General features: G+C 39.0%; 1 protein-coding gene across 8 annotated transcripts in view; it reads left to right on the top strand.

The window, feature by feature from the left end:
* Positions 1-22,588, top strand: part of FRY (FRY microtubule binding protein) — a 181,151-nt gene that overhangs the window by 59,712 nt on the left and 98,851 nt on the right. For all 8 annotated transcript variants that reach the window (XR_006415838.1, XM_044441610.1, XM_044441615.1 and 5 more), the window contains exons 4-14: positions 8,180-8,319; positions 9,334-9,424; positions 10,210-10,289; positions 11,422-11,502; positions 13,262-13,430; positions 13,907-13,999; positions 14,085-14,183; positions 16,759-16,860; positions 19,358-19,461; positions 20,489-20,597; positions 21,803-21,889. Coding sequence is in view for 7 of the 8 variants with exons in the window: in XM_044441610.1 (XP_044297545.1) it covers positions 8,180-8,319; positions 9,334-9,424; positions 10,210-10,289; positions 11,422-11,502; positions 13,262-13,430; positions 13,907-13,999; positions 14,085-14,183; positions 16,759-16,860; positions 19,358-19,461; positions 20,489-20,597; positions 21,803-21,889 (1,155 nt within the window). In the remaining variant the exon portion in view is untranslated. The remainder of the gene's footprint in view (positions 1-8,179; positions 8,320-9,333; positions 9,425-10,209; positions 10,290-11,421; positions 11,503-13,261; positions 13,431-13,906; positions 14,000-14,084; positions 14,184-16,758; positions 16,861-19,357; positions 19,462-20,488; positions 20,598-21,802; positions 21,890-22,588) is intronic.

Here is a 22,588-nt window from a genome sequence, read left to right as displayed (position 1 = left end):
GAGTGTCGCAGTCGGCACCAACAGCTCCCTCTTGTCAACTTTTACCGCCAGCTGGATAAAGACAGGTTCCAAGAGATTCGAACATTTGCTAAGAAAATGCTGAGCTTGTTTGGTTCGACATACGTGTGCGAGAAGACATTCTCAGTTATGAACATTAACAAGAACCGCGTGAGGACAAGACTAAGTGACTTTCGCCTGCGTGACATCTTGCGCATCAAAACCACTGTTTCTGAGCCAGACCTGGCCTATATAATGCAATCGAGATCTCAGTATCACCCTTCACATTAGTGCAGTTAAGTTATTTGTTTAGTCTTTCATAAAATAGTTCATTTGCATTTAATGTTAATGGCTCAAAGAATGTCAGGCTGAATGGTCAGCCCCCACACATTCTGACCTCACCAAATCTGGCCCTCCTTGCAAGAAGTTTGGACACCCCTGCCTTGTGCCATCTGCATCAGTTTCTAGCACTGTCCATATACGTTTACCAGAACACCTTCATCTGCCAAGGACTATCATCTGCATCATTCAGTGCTGATCAATTAGTTGAGATTTTCAGCTCTGTATCAGTAGCCAAATGATGTTATCCCAGGTGCTTTTGCTTTAAATGTATAGTTTTAATGCTAATCCTTAAAAAAAACCAAAATAAAATTCTTATCTCATTTCAGCTTTTATAATTTGTTCTAACAGAAATGTCACTCCACTGGAATAGAATGGCAGCTCTGAGAATCACTGTATATTCCTGAAAAATCTCAGCAGTTCTTTATGTTTGGGGTGGGGGTGGCTTCATATGCACAGACAGCACTTTAAGTGCTTGAGTCAAAGTGGCATTTATTAGATTCCCTTGACTCCTCTCTTTCTCCTATTTTCCATTTTATGGTTTGATTTATTTTTAGTTCACTTCCATTTACCTCAAAGGCACAATGGCATTTAGACATCTAGCTGTCATTACAGCAATATATGAACATAGTGTAAGATAGTGTTAAGCCCCAAAGGATTTGAGACCAAGCACTAATCCTAAAATGTGTTTAGTAGCACAGAAAACTTTAATAATAAAAAACAAGTTACTGTGCTAGGTTGGAGGATTCAGATTGCATAGACAGGGCAAGATTGTTTGTTTGTTTGTTTATGGGGAAGTGAGGTTTATTTTTACAGTGCTGTTGTTGTTAGTCGCAAAGTTGTGTCCGACCCATCGCAACCCCATGGACAACATTCCTCCAGGCCTTCCTGTCCTCCACCATCCCCCGGAGTCTACTTAAGCTCACACCAACTGCTTCAGTGACTCCATCTAGCCACCTCATTCTCTGTCACCCCCTTCTTCTTTTGCCATCTATTGTTCCCAGCATTAGACTCTTCTCCAGGGAGTTCTTCCTTCTCATTAGGTGGCCAAAGTATTTGAGTTTCATCTTCAGGATCTGGCCTTCTAAAGAGCAGTCAGGGTTAATCTCCTCTAAGACTGACTGGTTTGGTTGCCTTGCAGTCCAAGGGACTCGCAGGAGTCTCCGCCAGCACCACAATTCAAAGGCCTCAGTTCTTCGGCGCTCAGCCTTCCTTATGGTCCAGCTTTCACAGCCATACATTGCAACTGGAAAAACCATAGCCTTGACTATACGCACTTTTGTTGGTAGGGTGTGTCTCTGCTTTTTAGTATGCTGTCTAGATTTGCCATAGCTTTCCTCCCCAGGAGCAAGTGTCTTTTAATTTCTGGGCTGCAGTCCCCATCTGTGGTGATCTTGGAGGCCAGGAAAATAAAATCTGTCACTACCTCCATTTCTTCCCCATCTATTTGCCAGGAAGTGAGAGGACCGGATGCCATGATCTTAGTTTTCTTAATGTTGAGTTTCAAGCCAACTTTTGCGCTCTCCTCCTTCACCCGCATCAAGAGGCTCTTTAGTTCCTCTTCACTTTCTGCCATGAGAGTGGTATCATCTGCATATCTGAGGCTGTTGATATTTCTCCCAGCAATCTTAATTCCAACTGGTGATTCATCTAGGCCCGCCTTTCTCATGATGTGCTCTGCATAGAAGTTAAATAGGCAGGTGACAGTATTCAGCCTTGCCAAACTCCTTTCTCAATTTTGAACCAATCAGTGGTTCCGTGTCCAGTTCTCACTGTTGCTTCTTGACCCACATATAGGTTTCTCAAGACACAAATAAGATGGTCAGGTATTCCCATCTCTTTAAGAACTTGCCACAATTTGTTGTGATCCACGCAATCAAAGACTTTAGCATAGTCAATGAAGCAGAAGTAGATGTTTTTCTGGAACTCCCTAGCTTTCTCCATGATCCAGTGTATGTTGGTAATTTGATCTCTAGTTCCTCTCCCTCTTCGAAATCCTGCCTGTACTTCTGGTAGTTCTTGGTCCACATACTGCTGGAGCCTAGCTTGTAGGATTTTGAACATAACTTTGCTAGCATGTGAAATGAGTGCAATGGTGCAGTAGTTTGAACATTCTTTGGCATTGCCCTTCTTTGGGATGGGAATGTAAACTGACCTTTTCCAATCCTGTGGCCACTGTTGAGTTTTCCAAATTTGTTGGCATACTGAGTGTAGCGCTTTTACTGCATCGTCTTTTAAGATTTTGAATAGCTCAGCTGTAATACTGTCACCTCCACTAGCTTTGTTGTTGCTCAGACTTCCTAAGGCCCATTTGACTTCACATTCCAGGATGTCTGGCTGGAGGTCAGTGACCACCCCATCGTGGTTATCAGGGATGTTAAGCTCTTTCTTGTATAGTTCCTCTGTGTAATCTTGCCATCTCTTCTGCCTCTGTTAGGTCCCTGACATTTTGGTCCTTTATCATGCCCATCTTTGCATAAAACGTTCCCTTCATATCTTCAATTTTCTTGAAGAGATCTCTGGTCCTCCCTATTCTATTGTTTTCTTCTATTTCTTTGCACTGCTCATTAAAGAAGGCATTCTTATCTCTTCTAGCTATTCTCTGGAATTCTGCATTCAATTGGGTGTATCTTTCCTTTTCTCCCTTGCCTTTCACTTCCCTTCTTTCCTCAGCTATTTGTAAAGCTTCCTCAGACAGCCATTTTGCTTTCTTGCATTTCTTTTTCTTTGGGATGGTTTTAGTTGCTACCTCTTGTACAATGTCGTAAACCTCCGTCCATAGTTCTTCAGGCACTCTGTCTATCAGATCTAATTCCTTAAATCTATTTGTCACCTCTACTGTATATTCATCAGGGATATGCTTTAGGTCATACCTGAGTGGCCTAGTGCTTTTTCCTACTTTCTTCAATTTAAGCCTAAATTTTGCAACGAGAAGCTCATGATCTGAGCCACAGTCAGCTCCTGGTCTAGTTTTTACTGATTGTACAGAGCTTCTCCATCTTTGGCTGCAGAGCACATAATCAATCTGATTTCTGTGTTGACCGTCTGGTGATGTCCATGTGTAGAGTCGTCTCTTGGGTTGTTGGAAAAGAGTGTTTGCTATGACCATCGTATTCACTTGACAAAATTCTATCAGGCTCTGCCCTGCTTCATTTTGTACTCCAAGGCCAAACTTGCCTGTTATTCCAGTTAACTTTTGGCTTCCTACTTTAGCATTCCAATCCCCCATGATGATAAGGACATTACTTCTAGAAGGTATTGTAGGCCTTCATAGAACCGGTCAACTTCAGCCTCTTCAGCACCAGTGGTTGGGGCATAGACTTGGACTACTGTGATGTTGAATGGTTTGCCTTGGATTTGAACTGAGATCATTCTGTCATTTTGGAGATTGTATCCAAGTACTGCTTTTCCTACTCTTTTATTGACTATGAAGGCTACTCCATTTCTTCTGAGGGATTCTTTTCCGCAGTAGTATACCTGACGGTCATCTGAATTAAATTCACCCATTTCTGTCCATTTTAGTTCACTGATTCCTAAGATGTTGATGTTCAGTCTTGTCATCTCGTTTGACCACATCCAGCTTGCCTTGATTCATGGATCTTACATTCCAGGTTCCTATAGAGTATAGATCTTTACAGCATCTGACTCTCCTTTCACCACCAGATACATCTGCAACTGAGTGTCCTTTCAACTTTGACCCAGTCGCTTCATTCTTTCTGGCGCTACTAGTATTAGCCCTCCGCTCTTCCCCAGTAGCATATTGGACACCTTCTGACCTGAGGGGCTCATCTTCCATTGTCATATCTTTTTGCCTTTTGATACTGTCCATGGGGTTTTCATGGCAAAGATACTGGAGTGGTTTGCCAGTCCCTTCTCCAGTGGATCACGTTTTGTCAGAGCTCTCTGCTATGACCTGTCTGTCGTGGGTGTCCCTGCACGGCATAGCTCATAGCTTCATTGAGCTACACAAGCTCCTTCACCACGACAACGTTAGGGCTTAATAAAAACTTCCTATCCAATTTTATTTTAAAGATATACAATAGTGTAATCATTTTTTTAAAACATAGTTCATACCTGAAAGGGAACCTGTCTCTGATAGAAGTGGACTCAATTTTCATAGCAGGCCTATGTTGTGCCATCAACCTCTATGGCTTCATCTGTGCTTTGCATTGACTGCTGAATGTTAGTATATTCTGCCCCTTTTTTATGGCATATTTCCTTCAGAGCTAGGAAATGAGAAGATAATCAACTTGGTTCCAACACATAGACTCAGTTTGCATGTAATCACAGTAAAACCTGTGATTTTGCACAGCATATACTGGACATGTTCCATGGCTAGTTTGAATATTCAGCCACTACTCAGGGGTTGCTATTGGCCAAACCTGGACACTGCAAGTTAATGACAGAGGGTCAAATAGCTGTGGGCTTTTTAACATAAGAATAACTTAAAGTGTCTTCATTTGGATGTCAGTTAGAAATATCTAGTCAGCTTAATCCAGGACTGAATATTCAGAAAGGCTGTGACATGTATCTGGTACATGGTATGGCAAATTATGGATTAATATATCTTCACACATTACCATCAGGTTACCTTGTATCCTAACAACTGCAGTATCCCCCACTCCATGCCCTCTCTACCGACTCTGCAACTAATTTTCTGACCTTGAAGAAGCAGCTAACATAGTTCTTTCTACACTGTCTCCAGAGAAGAGAGAGGGATTGGGGCACAGATACCAAGCTCTGAAGCTGGAGTTCTGCTTCTGATCTCAGATTTGGGAATCTGACATATTCTGGGTAACATGAGTTTCAATCAATAATATAGTTGCATTTTATAACCACAACAGTTAAAGTTTTGAGGGTCAGACTAGGAGTGAAAAGGCAGCCATATTTATTAAGTCATGCTCCAATAACATTAAATATGGCATGGAGAGGTCATTTTTTTTCATCAAAAGGGTTGCATGGGTGAGGTCCTTCCTCATCTTTTTGTGGTCTGTTATCTCATATACTTTTCTCCCTACCTGGCTTTGATACCATAAGGGAGCTGACCAAGGAGAAAGAATGCCTGAGTTGATGGAGCACAAAGAGGCAAAGTGAAAGCCCTCTTCAATCTTGCATCCATTTCTGTGTAACATTAAACTCCAGCCCCTACCCTTGATGGTGCATGGCTGGTGTTGTCATATTTGGCCCTTAGGCATTCATATGGATTTACTGATGATATTGCTATGTAATTTATTAGGTATTTTGACTGTTTAATAAGCAGCATTTTGAACATTGAGACAGTGTGTGTGTGCTTATGCATGGGTGGGGAAGCTATAGCCATGCTTTAGTTGATTTATTTTTACAAATTCTGCCAGAATAAGTATAAAGAATGCATTTATATAGACTGCTTTAAATGCCCAATGAGAAGAGTGTTTAAACAGCTCGGTACTTGTGTAGACCTGGTATCTTCAGGCTGTATGCTGTGCAGTTCATTTAGGATGGAAGAACATGATCATTTTGTGCAACAAGGACACATTTGTACATCTGTACACTCCCCTTCAGCAGTAACACAGAGCTAGAATTCATCTCACCACTGGCTTTGATTCCAATAAATGGAGGAGTTGAGTAACCAGCTTGCCGACTAGACTTTCCTCCCTTCCTGTATTCAGAGAGCCAGTCCCTGCAAATTCCACCCTTCCTTCCTGCCTTATAAGACCCAACAACAGATTGAAAAAGCTAAAGGTATCCTGTGTAAATATATCAGAGTACATACAGTGTATGTGTATTTAGTTTGCATTACTTTTGGCACACTCTTCAATAATTTGGGAGTCAGTAGGTGGAGCGGCATGTGCTGGCCTCTTACCAATGAGTTACACATGCCATACTTAGCAAGAGCTTGAGAAGCGTGGAACAGTTCTGAAAGAAAGTAACGTAGAAAGTCAAGAGTAAGTAAATCCATCACAGTGATTCTACTGGTACAATATCACCAGCATCTGTGGTGGGAATGTTGAGAAAACACCTACCAAACAAAAGAAAACACATATCCCACTGGTCTATGGTGTCACCTTCACTTCAAAACATGTACACAATTGAACTCAGTTACTATGTTCTGGTAACATAGAACTTTGAAAAAAAAAATATATGAGAACATACTCAAAGCAACTTATTTTGTGCCTCTGCAAGCTGACAAAAGCAGATCAGAAAAAGTTGAGGGGTGCATAGAGTAAGAGACTACAAGTGGGACACAGTCCTATGGTATGAATCAAAACCTAGAATCCAGTGGATGTGATTGGAGGAGTAGGGCTTTTCAAATAGCAGCCAGAAGCTCTGCCTAAAATGCCACTTTTCAAAATGATTGAAATTTGAATACTACCCTGATATGGCAGCATGGTTTGCTTTTGAAACAAGAACTCAGGAAACCTACTGAGCAAACAAAGAAGCTCTTGGTCATAGCTAGAAATTACTGAAGACTCCTGCAAGAAAGCCTCATTGCCAAAGAAATGGAAGATGCAAACATACCAAGGAATAGAAAGAAAGCTCAAATCTGTTTGTGATAAGGGAGAAAAACATAACCAAGCCACACATTTTAATTGAGTTTAATTAAAGCTTTTGAAGACAAAAGAAGCAGACAGCAGAGGTTGAGGTGGGTAGATGGAGTTACTTGGATTGTGGGTGTGGGCTTAGGTGGACTCCGAGGGATAGTGGAGGACAGAAGAGCCTGGAGGAATATTGTCCATGGGGTTGTGATGGGTCAGGCATGACTTCACGACTAAACAACAAAGCTTTAGGCGATTGGTTGGACCTAAGATTGAAGGACACCCTTTATGTTTCTAAAATGCTTCTCTCTTAGTATTTTGATATGTATATGTTTTTAGATTGATCATTTGGCATTCAGTTGTTTGATCAACTAGAAAATACACATTGTTTGCAGGACATACAAGTCAAGATGCAGGAAAGCCATGACTGTTTTTTCCCACAATTCCTTCCCAAAGAAAAACAAATCCACATATTTCTCCTCAAAAATGCCACCTTAGGAAGTTGTTTAGGTTGAGGATACTGACATGGGGAAATAATTAACATATATACCATGGTTGGAGACGGGTAAGGCTGGAAAGAGAAAGTGGAAAATAGTTATCAAAGGGAACATAAGTTATCCATGTTATTTGTCTTCCTCTTGTTGGCTTTACAGATGGCCTACAACTCCCATAATCCCTTTCCTTTAACCACCTGGGCCAGGGATGATAGGAGTTTTAAGTCAATACACTTAGAAGGCCACAAGTTGGCTACTGCTGGGGTAGACAAGCCTACCTTTTTCACAAAACCTTTGGAGGAACCTTTCTGCCCCCATTTTGCACTGTAACTAATGTAAAATATATGGACATAAATGCTTATTTTCCTCTAATGTATCCATCTCCATTTCCTTTCTCTTCCTTTCCAGTTTGATCTTCCCTGTATCATAATTTAATTATTTACTATAGAACTATTCTGTGCTTAATTTTTTAAAAAACTTCATTTCTGTATTTCGCACAAGCCAAAGCTCTTTGGGCAGTATACAACAGTGCCTAAAACAAGACCAAAATATTAAACAGATATAACGGTAGATCAGAAAGCTCCTTGGGGAAGGGACCTACCTCTCTGTGCACTTGTAAAGCGCCTTGTAACATGATATGCTATAAGACATTGTGTGACCCTTTTGTTTCTCAGCTCTTTAGCACTCTGAAAATAAAAACAAAAAATCACCAAGCAAGAAGACGATTAAGTATCAGAATTAAGAGCAAATTGACCTTTTGTCCAAATGGCATGGTAGATTTTTTTTAGCTGACATTACTGAAACATTTTTATTTTTTGTTCCTTTTGCCTATAGGTAATAAGCTCAATGAGCTCCCTTTCAGAGTACTGTCTACCTTCCATCCTCCGAACTTTGTTTGACTGGTATAAAAGACAAAATGGCATAGAAGATGAATCACATGAATACAGACCAAGAACAAGCACTAAATCCAAAAGGTACACAAACTTCCTGAGCATGTTTTAGCACTGGCAACAAAAACTTGAAGGAGTCTGCAAAAGGAGTTAGAGCAACTCTATGGTTTAATGTCAATAGGAATCAGCCATGAAGCACAGTGAAGTGATCTAATTCAGATGACACTATGGGTGGGGTGGATGAATTGGTTTCTTAATGGTTACCGGTGTTTTTTCAAAGTATTGGCTCTAGTGCAGCATTTGGCTTCTCCTTAGGCAGCAAAATGCATTGGTTGCATGTCATTTGTGTTTGCTGCTTCCCCCCCTAGTGTTAACAGTACTGTTCCCATGTAAAACATGAATGGTGTGTACACATGTCTAGAGATCCCAGTCCAGTCTTTGATTCCTTTTTAAAATCATCCTGTATGCAAAAGAAGTAGTACAGAACCACAGGCCCAGGATTCCAGTGGCCATATCCACTTCCCCTAGATGTCTCTGCTTTCCTCCAGCCATCCATTGTTTTGTGATTTCCTAGTGTTTGTGCAGTTTTTTCTGCCATTCTAGGAGGCTGGAATGCAGTAAGAGCTTGAATATAAAATACAGCCTTTGTTTGGCCCTGCCCATTTTTTGCTTTTGGATCTACTCACTGTAGTGCTGCCTACTTAAATCTCACTTGGCTTTTTGGCCTAAAGAAGATCTGCACTCTGTGTTAAAGTATTAATACTTTCTATTTTGTATTCAAGAATAAAAATCAAGGTGTGGGGTGCATCCAACCAGATACATACATGTAAATAAATTATCTAAATACTGGGTAATTTTGATTGACATCCAGCCTTCCCAAACAAGGGAAGAGAAAACAAAAGACATTTTATCATAGGAAAGTGATGGTTATGTCAAATTTGTTCTTGGTTTGCTTACCACCGACTAAGTAATATGTTGTAGTCTTTTTCTTATATTTATGCTTTGGTCTTCCAGAGCCTGAGATTAAAAATTGTCAGTTTAAATTTTAGCGAGCCAACTGGAAAATCTTTCTTTAATCATTTTTGTTTGATTTTGCAGTGACGAGCAACAACGAGATTATTTAATGGAAAGAAGAGATCTTGCTATTGATTTTATTTTTTCTTTAGTATTAATAGAGGTTTTGAAACAGGTATGTTGTTTTAAAACATTTAAATTTTATTCTTATTTCTAAACACATTGGGGCATTTGTGGCCAGAAATGAGCTACGAATGAAAGTCTTCTAAATTAATAACAGCAGTGCAGAAGTTGAGATGGAGTTCTGCAATGATCAGCAAATGTTAACCTTGAGTAGTTTGCTAATTTGTAAAATATGAAAGGAATCTAAGGATTTTGGAGGAAGGAGTTGGCACTGTAATGACATACCAAAGCATGTGTATGTTCATGCATACATGTAGGGCCATATCCACGATCACAAAGCAACCAGCCGTCTTCGCTGCCTACTGCTGCCAGCAGTGGTGTGTGGAGGAAAGGGGTGCTGCTTGTGCAGCACTTGGGGCTCAGTTCCTAGCAAGGGCCTCATGAATGCTGGGTGCACTCACCTGGAACTTGGACTCTGGACCACTGCAGTGGTTCCAGCACTCCCAGCCAACATGGTTGACTGGGGCAACTGAGCCCAGGGAATCTGATGGATTGCCACCCACAAATGAATTCCTAGTTGTGTGCTTTAGATTCCATTTTCACACCCTGTGTGCAAAAATATCTTTGGAAGTTAAACCTGATATTGAGACAAACCACAGGTATGACAGATTAGAAGGGCAAGGAGCAATTTCTTCAAACACTTTGTCATTCTTTGGAGTAGAGAGCAGATCTACTGGCTATCTATGGACTTGTAATATATGCTTGCAAAATGCAAAAGTATTGATTAGCAGTAATATGTAGGGATGTGTTTTGCTAGCTTGCTTATTTATTTTTCAGATTCAGCTTCATCCCGTAATAGATGGTTTGGTACATGATGTTATTAATTTGGCTTTCAAGCACTTTAAATATAAAGAAGGGTAAGCTGCTCTTTTGTACATAATTTCAAAGATTTAGGACAAGTTGGCATAAACTTGAGTTTAACACTTAGCCTATCTTTTTACTACAGTCTTTTTTTTCTGTCAGTGAAGCTAAAGTTAGGATCACGTAGGAATGTACCTTGAAGAACGAACATAACAGTGCTCTTAATGTGTGTGTATCTGTTAATTTCTGGGAGGGAAGATTTCTTTTCAGATACAGTACACAACATACTTAATGGCACTATCCTATGCAATTTAGACAGAAAAAGGGCTATGGCTCTCAGCTTGCCCCAGTCAACCTTGTTGGCTAGGAGTGTTGGAAATTGGAGGCCTTTTTCTGTCTAAACATCCAAGACTTCATCTTAGTTTTATACCAGATTAAGTGTAATGGATTCCTCCAGAGAACACTGTGAGTTGTAAATTTGGTAAAGAGTGACTAGACATTGTTAAAGATAATATATCAACCATAGAATTTTACTTCCTAGATGTCCCAAACAGAATGACCATTAGCCCAATTAAATCTGTAGTTTAGAGATGCCTACATATCAGAACTGTGGGATATCTTCACAAGATAGGTAAAATTGTGTTGAATTAGATATTCTTAGTAGAGATATGGCAAAGACTGTACGCTGTACATCAGGGGTCCTTAAACTTTTTCACCAGGGAGCCAGTTGAAAGGTGCTGGTGCTGGGCGTGGGCCGGAAATGTGGTGCTGGCAGTGTGTGCTGGGTGGGGGTGGTGCGAGCGGGAGCTCGCACTGAGACGGAGGCAGGGTGTGCAGCGAGAGGAGGCGAGGCTCAGGCGGGCACGTGCTGCAAGGCGGGCACACGAGGCAGCGGCTTACTCAGTTGGAGATTGTTTTCTCCGAGTAAACTGCTGCCTCCCCGTGTGTGGGGTGAGGTGGGCAGCAGCAGGTACGTGCATGCACACACAGTGGGTCCAAATGGACATGGTGTGCCAGATCCAGCCTCCGGGTCGTAGTTTGCAGACCCATGCTGTACATGAACAGTGTTCTGTATATTTTTGAATAGTGCCTATGTTTGGCCATGTGAACCTAAACCTCCCTGAGCTATTTATTTGTGGCTGCTTAAAACTGCTTTAATTTTTAAATATCTTACTTATCCCTTGGTAGGTACCTTGGTCCTAACACTGGAAATATGCACATTGTCGCAGATCTGTATGCTGAAGTAATAGGGGTACTAGCACAAGCCAAGTAAGTATATTTATAAGAAGTGATGCAATCAGTCTGAAATGTTTTTCATTTTTCATTCTGGAGTCAGGATTTTCAGTTAGTGGTGTGTATGTTTTCTCCTACTAGAGAAATTAAAGGAATAAATCATTCCTCTCATGAGCACTTTGTTTATTGAACTATGCATTGGCTTGGGAACCTATTGAAGCACATAGTTTCTGTATATAGTTATATACAGATTCTGTATAAATTTGATATGAGCTTAGAAACACTTTTTAATTTACAGATGTCAGCTACAAAAAACTAAAATGGGGTGTTGGGGAGACACTTTTTTCTGTCAAGGATTGTATTTCACCACATCTAATCTCAGGTGAATGCTTGCCAACACAGAGTGGGATTGGAGCCAAAGGCAGGTGGAGCCATAGGTGAAAGAAGATGGGGTTATCCCTTTTTCCCCTCAGTTGCTGCATTCTTCACTTTCTGTTTGACTTTCCTTGCTGCGCTCTCACGTGCGTGCGAGCTCTCGCTCTCTCCCTCTCCTCTTACCCACAGTACCTCTAGGGAAAGAACAGATTGCTCTTGCCAGAAGTCTACACTTGTACAGGGGTCCACATTTTTTCACCTTCCTCTGTTTTTCTTGCTTGTCTCTGGGTTTCCCCACTGGCCCTAGATTAGTCTGAGAACTGCATGGAATTAGGTTTGCAGATTGCTTAGCCCAGTCTAAAGGTAATGAGAAGTCATTTTGTAGTTGGGTAATATGGCAAAGGTGAAGAATATCTGGTGAATGACCAGAAGAGAAACAGTTCTTAGAAGTGCCTGATTTATTAAGACCTGCCCTTTATTTTCCTCAGAAGTGCCTGATTTGAAAAACAATTCTTCCTCTCTGGCAACCTGAAAAAGTAAACTCCATAACTCTTCTTTGTAATTGTTTTCCAAAGCACATCAGGGTTAATAAGTCCAGGTACTTTTGAAGAGACAAATTTGCTGGTGTCCCATTATTTGCTTTCTGTTGTGTTTTTTGCACAAAATCCATCATCAAAACCCAAAGTGTCATATATGAACAGTTCATTTCCCCCCAAAAAACAACCATATTCAAATATTTCTCTATGGGTGGGGTAATTGGAGAGGGTCACTTTTTCTGAAAGCAGGATCTGCCTATCTCATTGTCTTTGATTAGATAACTCCACATTATTTTCACAGGTCTGCAGATTTTTCTCAAATAATGAGTTACAACAACATAAAGTAGATAATCTTTTAGAATCTTCAAAGTACATAATTTGATTTTCACAGGAGGGTAGGGACTGTCTTGTTTTTATTGATCTTTAAGTAACTCTGGGAATTTTCCTGGCTGTAGAGCAGGGCATAAATTCTTCAATGATATGTTCAGCCTTAGCATGCTACTCTCCCTTGTTTCCATTTGGCTTTTTTGTCTTTATTTATTTTTAAAGTAAAATAAATGCAACTATTCATGTGCTTGCATCACTCTGTGAGAAGATTGTTCCTGGGAGATTTGAAGCCTCCTAGATAAAATGGTCAGGATCTGGTATTGGGAATCTCCCTAACCTTGCATGCATAGGTGGTTCCATTCCTTCACTTGTTATAAACTATTTCACTCCTATACTGTTTAATTATTCTATAGTTTCTTGGAAGGGAAAGACATTATGGTTTGTTTCTAAATTGCAAGCTTCTATTTTTCAGCTGGATCTTCACATAACTAATCTTGCTCTCATAATATTACTTTGAAAGAAATGTCATTGTTATTTTTTTGCTTTTCTTTTTTAAGATTTCCAGCAGTGAAGAAGAAATTTATGGCAGAGTTAAAAGAGTTACGTCATAAAGAACAGAGTCCTTATGTGGTTCAAAGCATTATTAGTCTAATAATGGGAATGAAGTTCTTTCGCATTAAGATGTACCCAGTGGAGGATTTTGAAGCTTCTCTCCAGTTTATGCAGGTAATGTAGTTCCATATCAGGTATAGTTTGTAGTCTTTCAGCCGAGACAACTGGGATGCTTTACCTTCAGTGGGATTCTATTATATGAATTTTATTTTCACCATGACCTGTAGTAAAGAAAGGCAGTGAGTATGTACAGGCTTGAAAAATCTGAGGATGATTACAACCATTCCTTTTAATGTGACTGCCACAGCACACAGAGGTTTCTTGGTGTTTATATTGTCCATTTGGCAGATAATTGATCTTATTATTGTTACTATTTTTTTGCTGGATCTTGGCTGAAATCCTGTGCCCTCTTGACTAGAAGTCCCATTTAATGCAACATAAACCCCTTGTGGATATACATGCAAAGGGTTTTCACTGTTCTTTTGTTAAGTAAAATTATGAAAAAATAGTCTATTGAGTATTTAACCAAACACCAGGTTATACAGAAAAAATGAAGAAATCCTTATGCTGCTTTCTTTATTTTATTCCAGGAATGTGCCCATTATTTCCTCGAAGTTAAAGACAAAGATATCAAACATGCATTAGCAGGGCTGTTTGTTGAAATTCTTGTTCCAGTAGCAGCTGTAAGTTACTTTTGTTTACACGAGTTTTCAACTTGGATTAGAAACTTGAGATAGAATTTTGTGCTTACTTGAAGTTTCTTTCTAGGCTGTTAAAAATGAAGTGAACGTCCCCTGTCTGAGGAACTTTGTTGAAAGTCTGTATGATACAACGCTTGAACTCTCTTCACGAAAGAAGCACTCACTGGTTAGTAATGCTGAAGTTAAAATCTTTTGTCAGTAATATCTTTAGGCAAGTTTCTTTCAAAATACTCTCACAGAGGGTTCCAAACTACTGCCCATGTATCTGTTTCTATATTCTATAATTGCCTTCTTCCAAAGTGAGAACTCGTATCTTTAAAAAAAGAAACCTTGCATCTGTTTTAGATCATTTTCCTCCTTTGTATGTTTCAGTCAAATCTAGCCATATTGTTGGTTTCTGATTTTTAAAAATATAATAGTGTAATTTCCATCATCAGCTTTACTCCATTCTCATGATTACTCTGAAGATAGGGAGAAGGGGAGGGATGTTACTTGTCAATATGGATTAATAAGGTGTTTCTTAAGGATTAAGCTTTTTCTTTTCCTCAAACATACCAATATATGATAACTTCACTAAAAAGCAGTGCCCACTCTCCTTTTTGTCTGTTAAATAGAATACCACTTCTTCTTGTGAGATTAACAGTGGCATATACATTTATTTTGGGAAGTAGGAATAGGAAGATATAAGTTGGTTTGACATAGGATGCCTTAAGCATTTTGCCTCTCCAACTAGATCAAAGTAATTCTACACTGTGGAGTCTCCTAGAGCATTCTGAAGACTTGGACCTTTTGAAAAAGTTACCTTCCTTTCCCTATGTAATGGAGGGGAGGGCTGATGACTAAGAACTGGGCTTCAAGGCTTGTTGTTGTTGTTGTTGTTGTTTTTAGTCACAAAGTCATGTCTGACCCATTGTGACCCCATGGACAACACTCCTCCAGGCCTTCCTGTCCTCCACCATCCCCCGGAGTCCACTTAAGCTCACACCAACTGCTTCAGTGACTCCATCCAGCCACCTCGTTCTCTGCTGACCCCTTCTTTTGCCTTCAATTGTTCCCAGCATTAGGCTCTTCTCCAGGGAGTCCTTCCTTCTCATTAGGTGGCCAAAGTATTTGAGTTTCATTTTCACTTTCATCTTCATTTTATTTAAAATAGTTTACTTTTAAACTAAACAGTTTTAAATAAACTGTTTAGTTATTATGTATAACTCCCATTGTTGCAATTCTGGATACACTTGCTGCAGTGTACATCTCATTGAACTTAATAGGACTTCCATCTCTGTAGACATGCCTAGAATTGTGTTGTAAAGTAAGCTGTCTCCTTTAGCTTGCTCTTGCCATAAACCCCCTAGTATCTGTCTTGCATTTATTTGATCATTCCAGACTTATTAATTACTTGATCAATTTAGTGGCCTCATTCAGAATACATAGAGTTTACTGAACAGTGCTAAAATGTCTTTGGTTCCAGGGAGAGTTATATATGTATTTATTAGATTTATATCTGTTATTTCATCAAAAATGGGGCTCAATAATAAAATATAGGAGAAAAACAGGTCTTCACTTAGAATATAAAAGCAGATCATTTAGATATATGATTAAGAACACAACAGTAAAAAGTAATGAAGAGCAATCAACTACCTAAACCCCGCTTCATCTTACATGCCAAAAGTCTGTTGGAATAATAATGTCCTTGCCTACCAGTGGAAGGATAACAAACAGGGAGCCAGCCTGTTGAAAGGGGTATTTCAGAGCCTGGAATCAGCTCTCTCATACATACCAAGCAAATAGGTTACTAAGAGTGTTCTGGTTAATGGAACACAGATGGGAAATTTTGAAATTTTGATGGGAATACAGGAAACACACACTTGGGAAAATCCAACTTTTTCCATAGTGCCTTACATCTCTTTTAGCAACTCACTTGACCATGAATTTTGAGGAGAGTAAGGACCTGCAAAACCGGACAAGTAATAATGGGTTCTACTTTTTTAAACTTTGTTTATTTTTTAAAATCTCAGATACCATATTTACTTAAAAAAAGAAATACATGAAGATAGCTACAGGGAAGTGACAGGAAAGATGCAATATCAAGATGTCTTAGGACTTAGTTTCCTTGTACCTTATACCTAATACAAATAGCACATGACTCTCAGGAAAGCTTTTGGTCAGTAGCCATTATTGAGAAATAAGATAAATGGCTATTGGTTGTCAATAATTAGCCCAAACCATATTGCTTGCTATAAATGAATATTTTTATCCCTTAAAACCAATACCATTGACTGTAACAGGCTAATTAATGAATACATTCATACTTACATATCACTGCTTTATTGCAGTGGAATCCTGACTCATGCCTGATACTTAATTCTTGAAATTCAACAAGTTAGATGTTACAGTTTTTTGCCACTTGTTGCATTTTTGACCAACCACCATTTTGCTGTAGTGTAGTGTTGGCTCATGAGTCTGAATTGCTGGATAGTACTAGAAAGTACCATTTGTTTGGCTCCATATTCTAGTGAAAACAGAATTTTGTATTTATATAAAGAATAATAAGAATTTATAACAGTTTAAGGGAAAAAGTTCTTTTTACATTATGATAATAAACAATGTGTTTATAACGACTGGTGTATATTATATAGTACAGAAGAGAAATGGGTCTGCAGTATCTAATCTGGATCTGATGCTGAATTCATTTCCTTCCTTGTTGTCATTTAAATAATTCTGTGTCATCTCTCTTTCCTATTTAGGCTTTGTATCCTTTGGTAACATGCCTGCTTTGTGTCAGTCAGAAGCAGTTCTTCCTAAACAGATGGCATATTTTCCTCAACAACTGTCTGTCTAATCTCAAAGTTAGTATTTATTTTTTATATTGTAAGTAATTAATTCACTTGTGGTGTATGTATCATGAATCTGCTACATATTCAGTTGACATTGTTGAAGGCTGTTATTAACCACATCTATATCTAGACCGTTTTTCCCTTGGAAAAACAGGACACAGCTCTGCACAGTGACAGAACAAGTGCTTCCTGGGTAGAACAGAGTTAGGTGATTCAGTTTGCATTCCCAGGAACAGGACTGAACATCTGCCCCAAGTCCATAAGGACTACTTACCCTACTGCAGCTTAAGCCAAGTTCATAAAATCCAGGTGGCCAATGCAGTTTGGAGCATTATTATGTTTCACTAAAATTCATGATCCTACCAAGTATTTGTGTTTAGGATCTGGATATAAACAGAAAAAGAATAACAACAGTCTTTGTTATTTAATTATTTAGACCGTTTGAAAGTAGAAAAGTTAACAGGGACCTAGAACTCTGTGCAGGGTGATGGTTACTATAGTATCCAGCTCACCGGATCCCAACAGTGAGTCAGCATTCCATGGCTATGGAACATGCTTAGGCCTAGTACGTCCACCCCCCACCTCCTCTGGGCTTAGTTCTAGTGCCCTCCCCCCAGCTCACTGGGGCTGCCCTCTTGATTCTTGGTAGCTCTCTTTTGTCTACACAATCATCATAACTCAGTGCTTGTGTTTACATTTTAAGTATATATGGTAGAAAATATTAGATACGGTAACTGAAAACTGAAGAGATAAGACTTTTGTTTTCTGCTGCTGTTCTTTTATTTCTTAAACATTTATATGTTGTTTCTATTGCTAATCTTACCACTTTTACTAATTGAAATGTCAAATGGATGTTTGTTTGGTAAGGAGCCAGTCTGATAATTTTATATTCTGCTGTTTATCATAGTTGTTTCATCTGGTTTAGTGAATTCAGTTTTGCCCTGCTTAGAAACTTGAGCCAGTAGCTTCTTTATATGTAATCTGAGTGTCTTTATTCCTTGAGTACTTGAAAAATATCGAAATGGCATTATTTTATTCCTGCTGAAATGTTTATTTATTTGTTACACTTGTGTGCCATCCCATAGCCCGAAGGCTCACAACTGTGTTGTGTCAACATGTTTAGGTTCAGTTACATAGCACTGCTGCTCAGGCGTGTCCATCCATTTCTGTGGTGGCAGAACACAACAGAGTTTGGTGGGTTACATCTGTTTACTCAGGAACCTAGCTTATCAAAATTCTGTCTTTTGTCATTCATGCATAAAAAGTAGCAAGATAGAAAAGAAACTGTCAAGCGTTTTAGCAGATCCATGTTTAAAAACCTGAAGTTAAAGTATAACTAAAACCTTGCAAGATGTCTTTGTTGTGACCACAGTATAGCATAATCATACTCAAGTTGAAAGGGCACAGTAGAAGCATAAAAGTCTACCATGAGTGCTCAGAAGGTCTTCCTGACCCAGTCACCCATTTTGTAATTGTAATTCTGAGGCTCTGTTCATGCTAATACCATTTCTTTTCAATTTATGGGCTTTAACCTGCCCGTCTTCTTGCATCTTATTAAGCAAGGAGAGATCTGCTCGCTCTCCCTTGTAACCAGTTACTTTATTGTTTTAAATACGGAATCATCCTACTCATTTAGAAAATTGAAATATGAATTATATCCATTGTTAGTTGTAGGCAGAGCAGACCCACTGAGATCAATGAGGCTTCAATTAATTGTGACTAGCTTAAGCCCCATTCATTTGAATGGGAATATCCTGTGCATGGCTAACATTGGTTATTACCCGATTATTGTGTCCAGTTTTATCAACCTTGGAGGCATGAGAGTGGGAAGCGTAACTCCTGGCAGCTGCTGCCCCTAAGCTCTTCAATCTTGATTTATTATATTTATCCTACCTTCTTACAAGGAACCCAAGGTGGCTTTCCTCTACCTTTTATCTTTATAACAACCCTATGAGGTAGGTTGGGTTGAGATTCAGTGATTAGTCCAAACTAGCCAGTTGGCTTTATGGCCAAGTGGGCTCTGCACTCCTCACTCATTCACTTCAATTTGCTGTTAAAATTGGGTATCTGCCTTCTTTCTGTGTTATGGGGGGAGATCTATGTTTACATACAGAGAGTTGCTGCTATTTTTTCATTGATTGATTGATTTATAATACTATCCTACAATTTAATCTATAATTAATTCCCAAATAAGCACTTCACATTAGCTGCTTTAATGTTTAGCTTGGCACTAAGTCTACTACAGTGAAGGACTTATAACTCCATTCCTGTCTTTCAGGGACCTAAATAGGCTCATGACTCATATTTTGAATGGCCAACGTTTTTCATACTCCTGTCTCCCAGCTGAAGAAACTAAATTCTTTAAGATGGTATTTAGATGGTCTTTCCAGTGTGGGGAATATGTCTAGCCAGCACTTTTGCAAGTTAATCAGTGTTTAGAAAAATGAAATGAACATTTGAAGAGTTGAGAACTTGAAAGCAACTATATTTTTTCATTTTGTTGTTTTAGAATAAGGATCTCAAAATGGCACGTGTTGCACTAGAATCCCTCTACAGACTACTGTGGGTTTACATGATTAGAATTAAATGTGAAAGCAATACAACCACCCAAAGGTAATGTTATGTATCCACGTTTTGTCAGTCATGATAATCTTTCCAGAACTGTAGGGTTTTTTTTAAAGCTTCAGTAAAGTAACCTTCACTTGGAAGGGATCCTAGAGTACAACTGTTTTGTACAACTACATTATAAAAACATTTGTTTTGGGAAAAACCAAAACACTCCGAGTCTGGCTTACTTTCTTGTGGCCATTAAAATGAGATATGTTGGCAATTGGATGTTCAGAAACTTTCAAGAAAATACTAAAAACACAATAGCAAAGTGATTAAATAAGCCATTGCAAGTTTTAATTTTGATGCAGTTTAGGAAGGCAATGCATCTTTCTGCACCTTCTGTTCCATAGAGTATGGCCATCTTTGTAATTCATTGCTTGGGTCTGCTTGAAAACACCTTATCATTTTTCTTTTTATTTTAGCTTAGTTCTGCTTCCTATTTTTGAGTAGTAATCTTTCTTAATATAAGGCATTTCTGTGTGGGCTCACTTTTCAAAAGCATTATTTAAAATAAAACCAAATTTGTAGCATTGTACCCATGCACATGCCATTTGTTTTGAGGGAAGAACAAAAAAAAAACCTGTAATAGTATAAAATCAGAAGCATCACCTTCCTTAAGAAGTTAACAGAACAAGTTAGGAGCATATGACAAGCAGTAAGGCTTTTATATATGTGAATTCATTTTCTACAATCCAGACTTGAGTGCGTGTGCATGCATTAATTTAAAAGCATAAATGTACATCTGAACCCTTTGAGAGCATTGTGCGGCTGTGCCCTTTTATAGTTATTCTCAAGAAAACATGGACATTTTTATTCTTGACCTAGAGAGGCTAATTGTCTAGTTTTGGCAACTCCTGGAATGAACTCTGAACAGAGTGTCACTGTACTTTTTAATCTGAAAACACACATACCCCTCTATCTGTCTTCAGCGCTTTTCCTCTGGAAGTTACTTTCAATTGTATAAACAAGATGACACAAGAATGCCTTGCAAGAAATGAACTTGTGCCAATGTTTTCTTTTTGTTTTATAGTCGGCTTATAACAATCATCACAACACTTTTTCCGAAAGGTTCTCGAGGTGTGGTACCACGTGATATGCCTCTGAACATCTTTGTGAAAATTATACAGTTTATTGCACAGGTATGAAAAATATGCTTGGGGTTTTAGCAGTGGGGGTTTTTCCATGCTAAGTTATGCATGGACTACATCCATACAACACAACAAGCAACCCTGCATGGTTACCCTGGCTTGCATTTTTTTTACCATGATAAACCTGACAGTTGATCATGTGGGTTCTACTATATCATGGTTTCCATCCTCGCACTGTTTGCATGTAAACATCAACCACTGTGCCTGAAAATCAACCACAAGATGATTGTATTCAAACAGCACAATAAGCCATGGTGGTAAAAAGAAACCATAGAACAAGAAACATTATTTCCTATTGTAGTTTCTAAGGTCAGACTTATCATGATGAAATGCCATGACTGAGTTGAGACAGCAAGCAGACCAAAAATGGTAAAAACCATAATGGCTTGCAGTGCTGTGCTGTGCTTCTTCCATTTCCCATAGAGAAACATAGATTACTTGGGTCACATTGGGCAATTCTCATACAATGGAAATCAGTCTGAAGAAATCTGGGGAGGGAATAGGCACTTTCCCAGGTGCTCAACATACACCCTTCTTCTGTCAAAAAAGGTCCTGATTTCCACTGACTTCTGTGGCATCTATTTACTTTTATCATAAAAATGTACAAGACTGTGGCCAGGAAGGTTGGTGGAGAAGGGGCAAAACATTCCTCCTCTTCTTCGTGTTCTCTGTGCATCACACATTTGGGCTTTTGGGGAGAAGGGGAAAAACACTCCTCCTTTATGAGTTCTTAATTTTCCAAGTGGGCAATCACTTCTGTGGAGAAAATAAAGGGTCTGCCTTGGGGATAGGAAACACAGTTCATAGGCAGGAAATAAATTCTGATGATAATATGCCATCTCCAGGATAAGAGGCAGTTTGCCTCATGTATACCAGTTGTTGAGTAATGCAATTTAGAGGGTGCTGTTTGCAATCATGTTCTGCTTGTGAGCTTCTCATAGACAGCTGGCTGGTGAACAGAAAGCTGTGCTAGATGCAATCTTGGTCTATCCGGCATGGCTTTTCTTAAGTTCTTATTTCATACTGATGGGCTTTCATTGTCCATTAAGCCGACAGCCTACCATGATCTTGTTTTGATGAGTCCAGACTCAAGTGAGTTGGATTATCATAAGAACATGATTTATAATTCCTGTAATTTCATTCAGGTTCACAGTTGCTGTTCAATAAGTTTTATTATAATTATTTTTCACTGTTAGGAACGTTTGGATTTTGCAATGAAAGAAATAATTTTTGACTTCCTTTGTGTTGGAAAACCAGCAAAAGCATTTAGTCTCAACCCAGAGGTATGATGAAATTAAACTTATTTTTCTGCATTTATAATGTTGCTTGTGTGTGTGTGTAAGTGTAAGAGAGATGGGGGTGTCTTGTGCCATTATATTTGGCTTAGGCTCAAAGCTCATCTTCCATCTATAACTATTCTCTATCTTACTGAAGATAAAATACTGGGACAGTTTCCCCTTCCCTTTATGCCCCAAGTTCATATACGTATGGAAAAAAATTCTACACAAGATGACAGCAACAGAGCAAGTTAGGGGAGAAAACAAGGAATTGTTGCTGTCATGGCTAGTTGCAGTAATACTGGGATGCAGTATGGGCATATTTTGCTACAGATATCCTGGTAATGAATTGGTTTAATTGTTGAAAACCTGTCATGATTCCATTAAATATTGTTAGTGTTCAGTTAGCTGTGCAAGTGAAGTCATGTTCTGATGTGAAAAGGACTGAGATATAAGTCTTCATATCCTCACTCATACAGTACTGTTAGCATATTATCATGCTCTTGTCAAATCGCACTGGAACCCCAGTCTGTCCATGAAACATGACATGCAGACTTTTGATGGTACCCCACCGAATTCCAGATATTTTCAAGATAGACTCTACAGGTTAGCTGTACATTAAATCAATAAATCATTGACTTATGCTAAACTCATAATAGTGTTGCTGGACGATGGAAGTAATTCAGAAAGCCCTTTTCTTGAACA

Source organism: Varanus komodoensis, unplaced genomic scaffold (assembly GCF_004798865.1).
Source record: "Varanus komodoensis strain SLA01 unplaced genomic scaffold, ASM479886v1 scaffold4, whole genome shotgun sequence".
NCBI lineage: Eukaryota > Metazoa > Chordata > Lepidosauria > Squamata > Varanidae > Varanus > Varanus komodoensis.
This window is presented reverse-complemented; position numbering and strand designations above follow the sequence as displayed.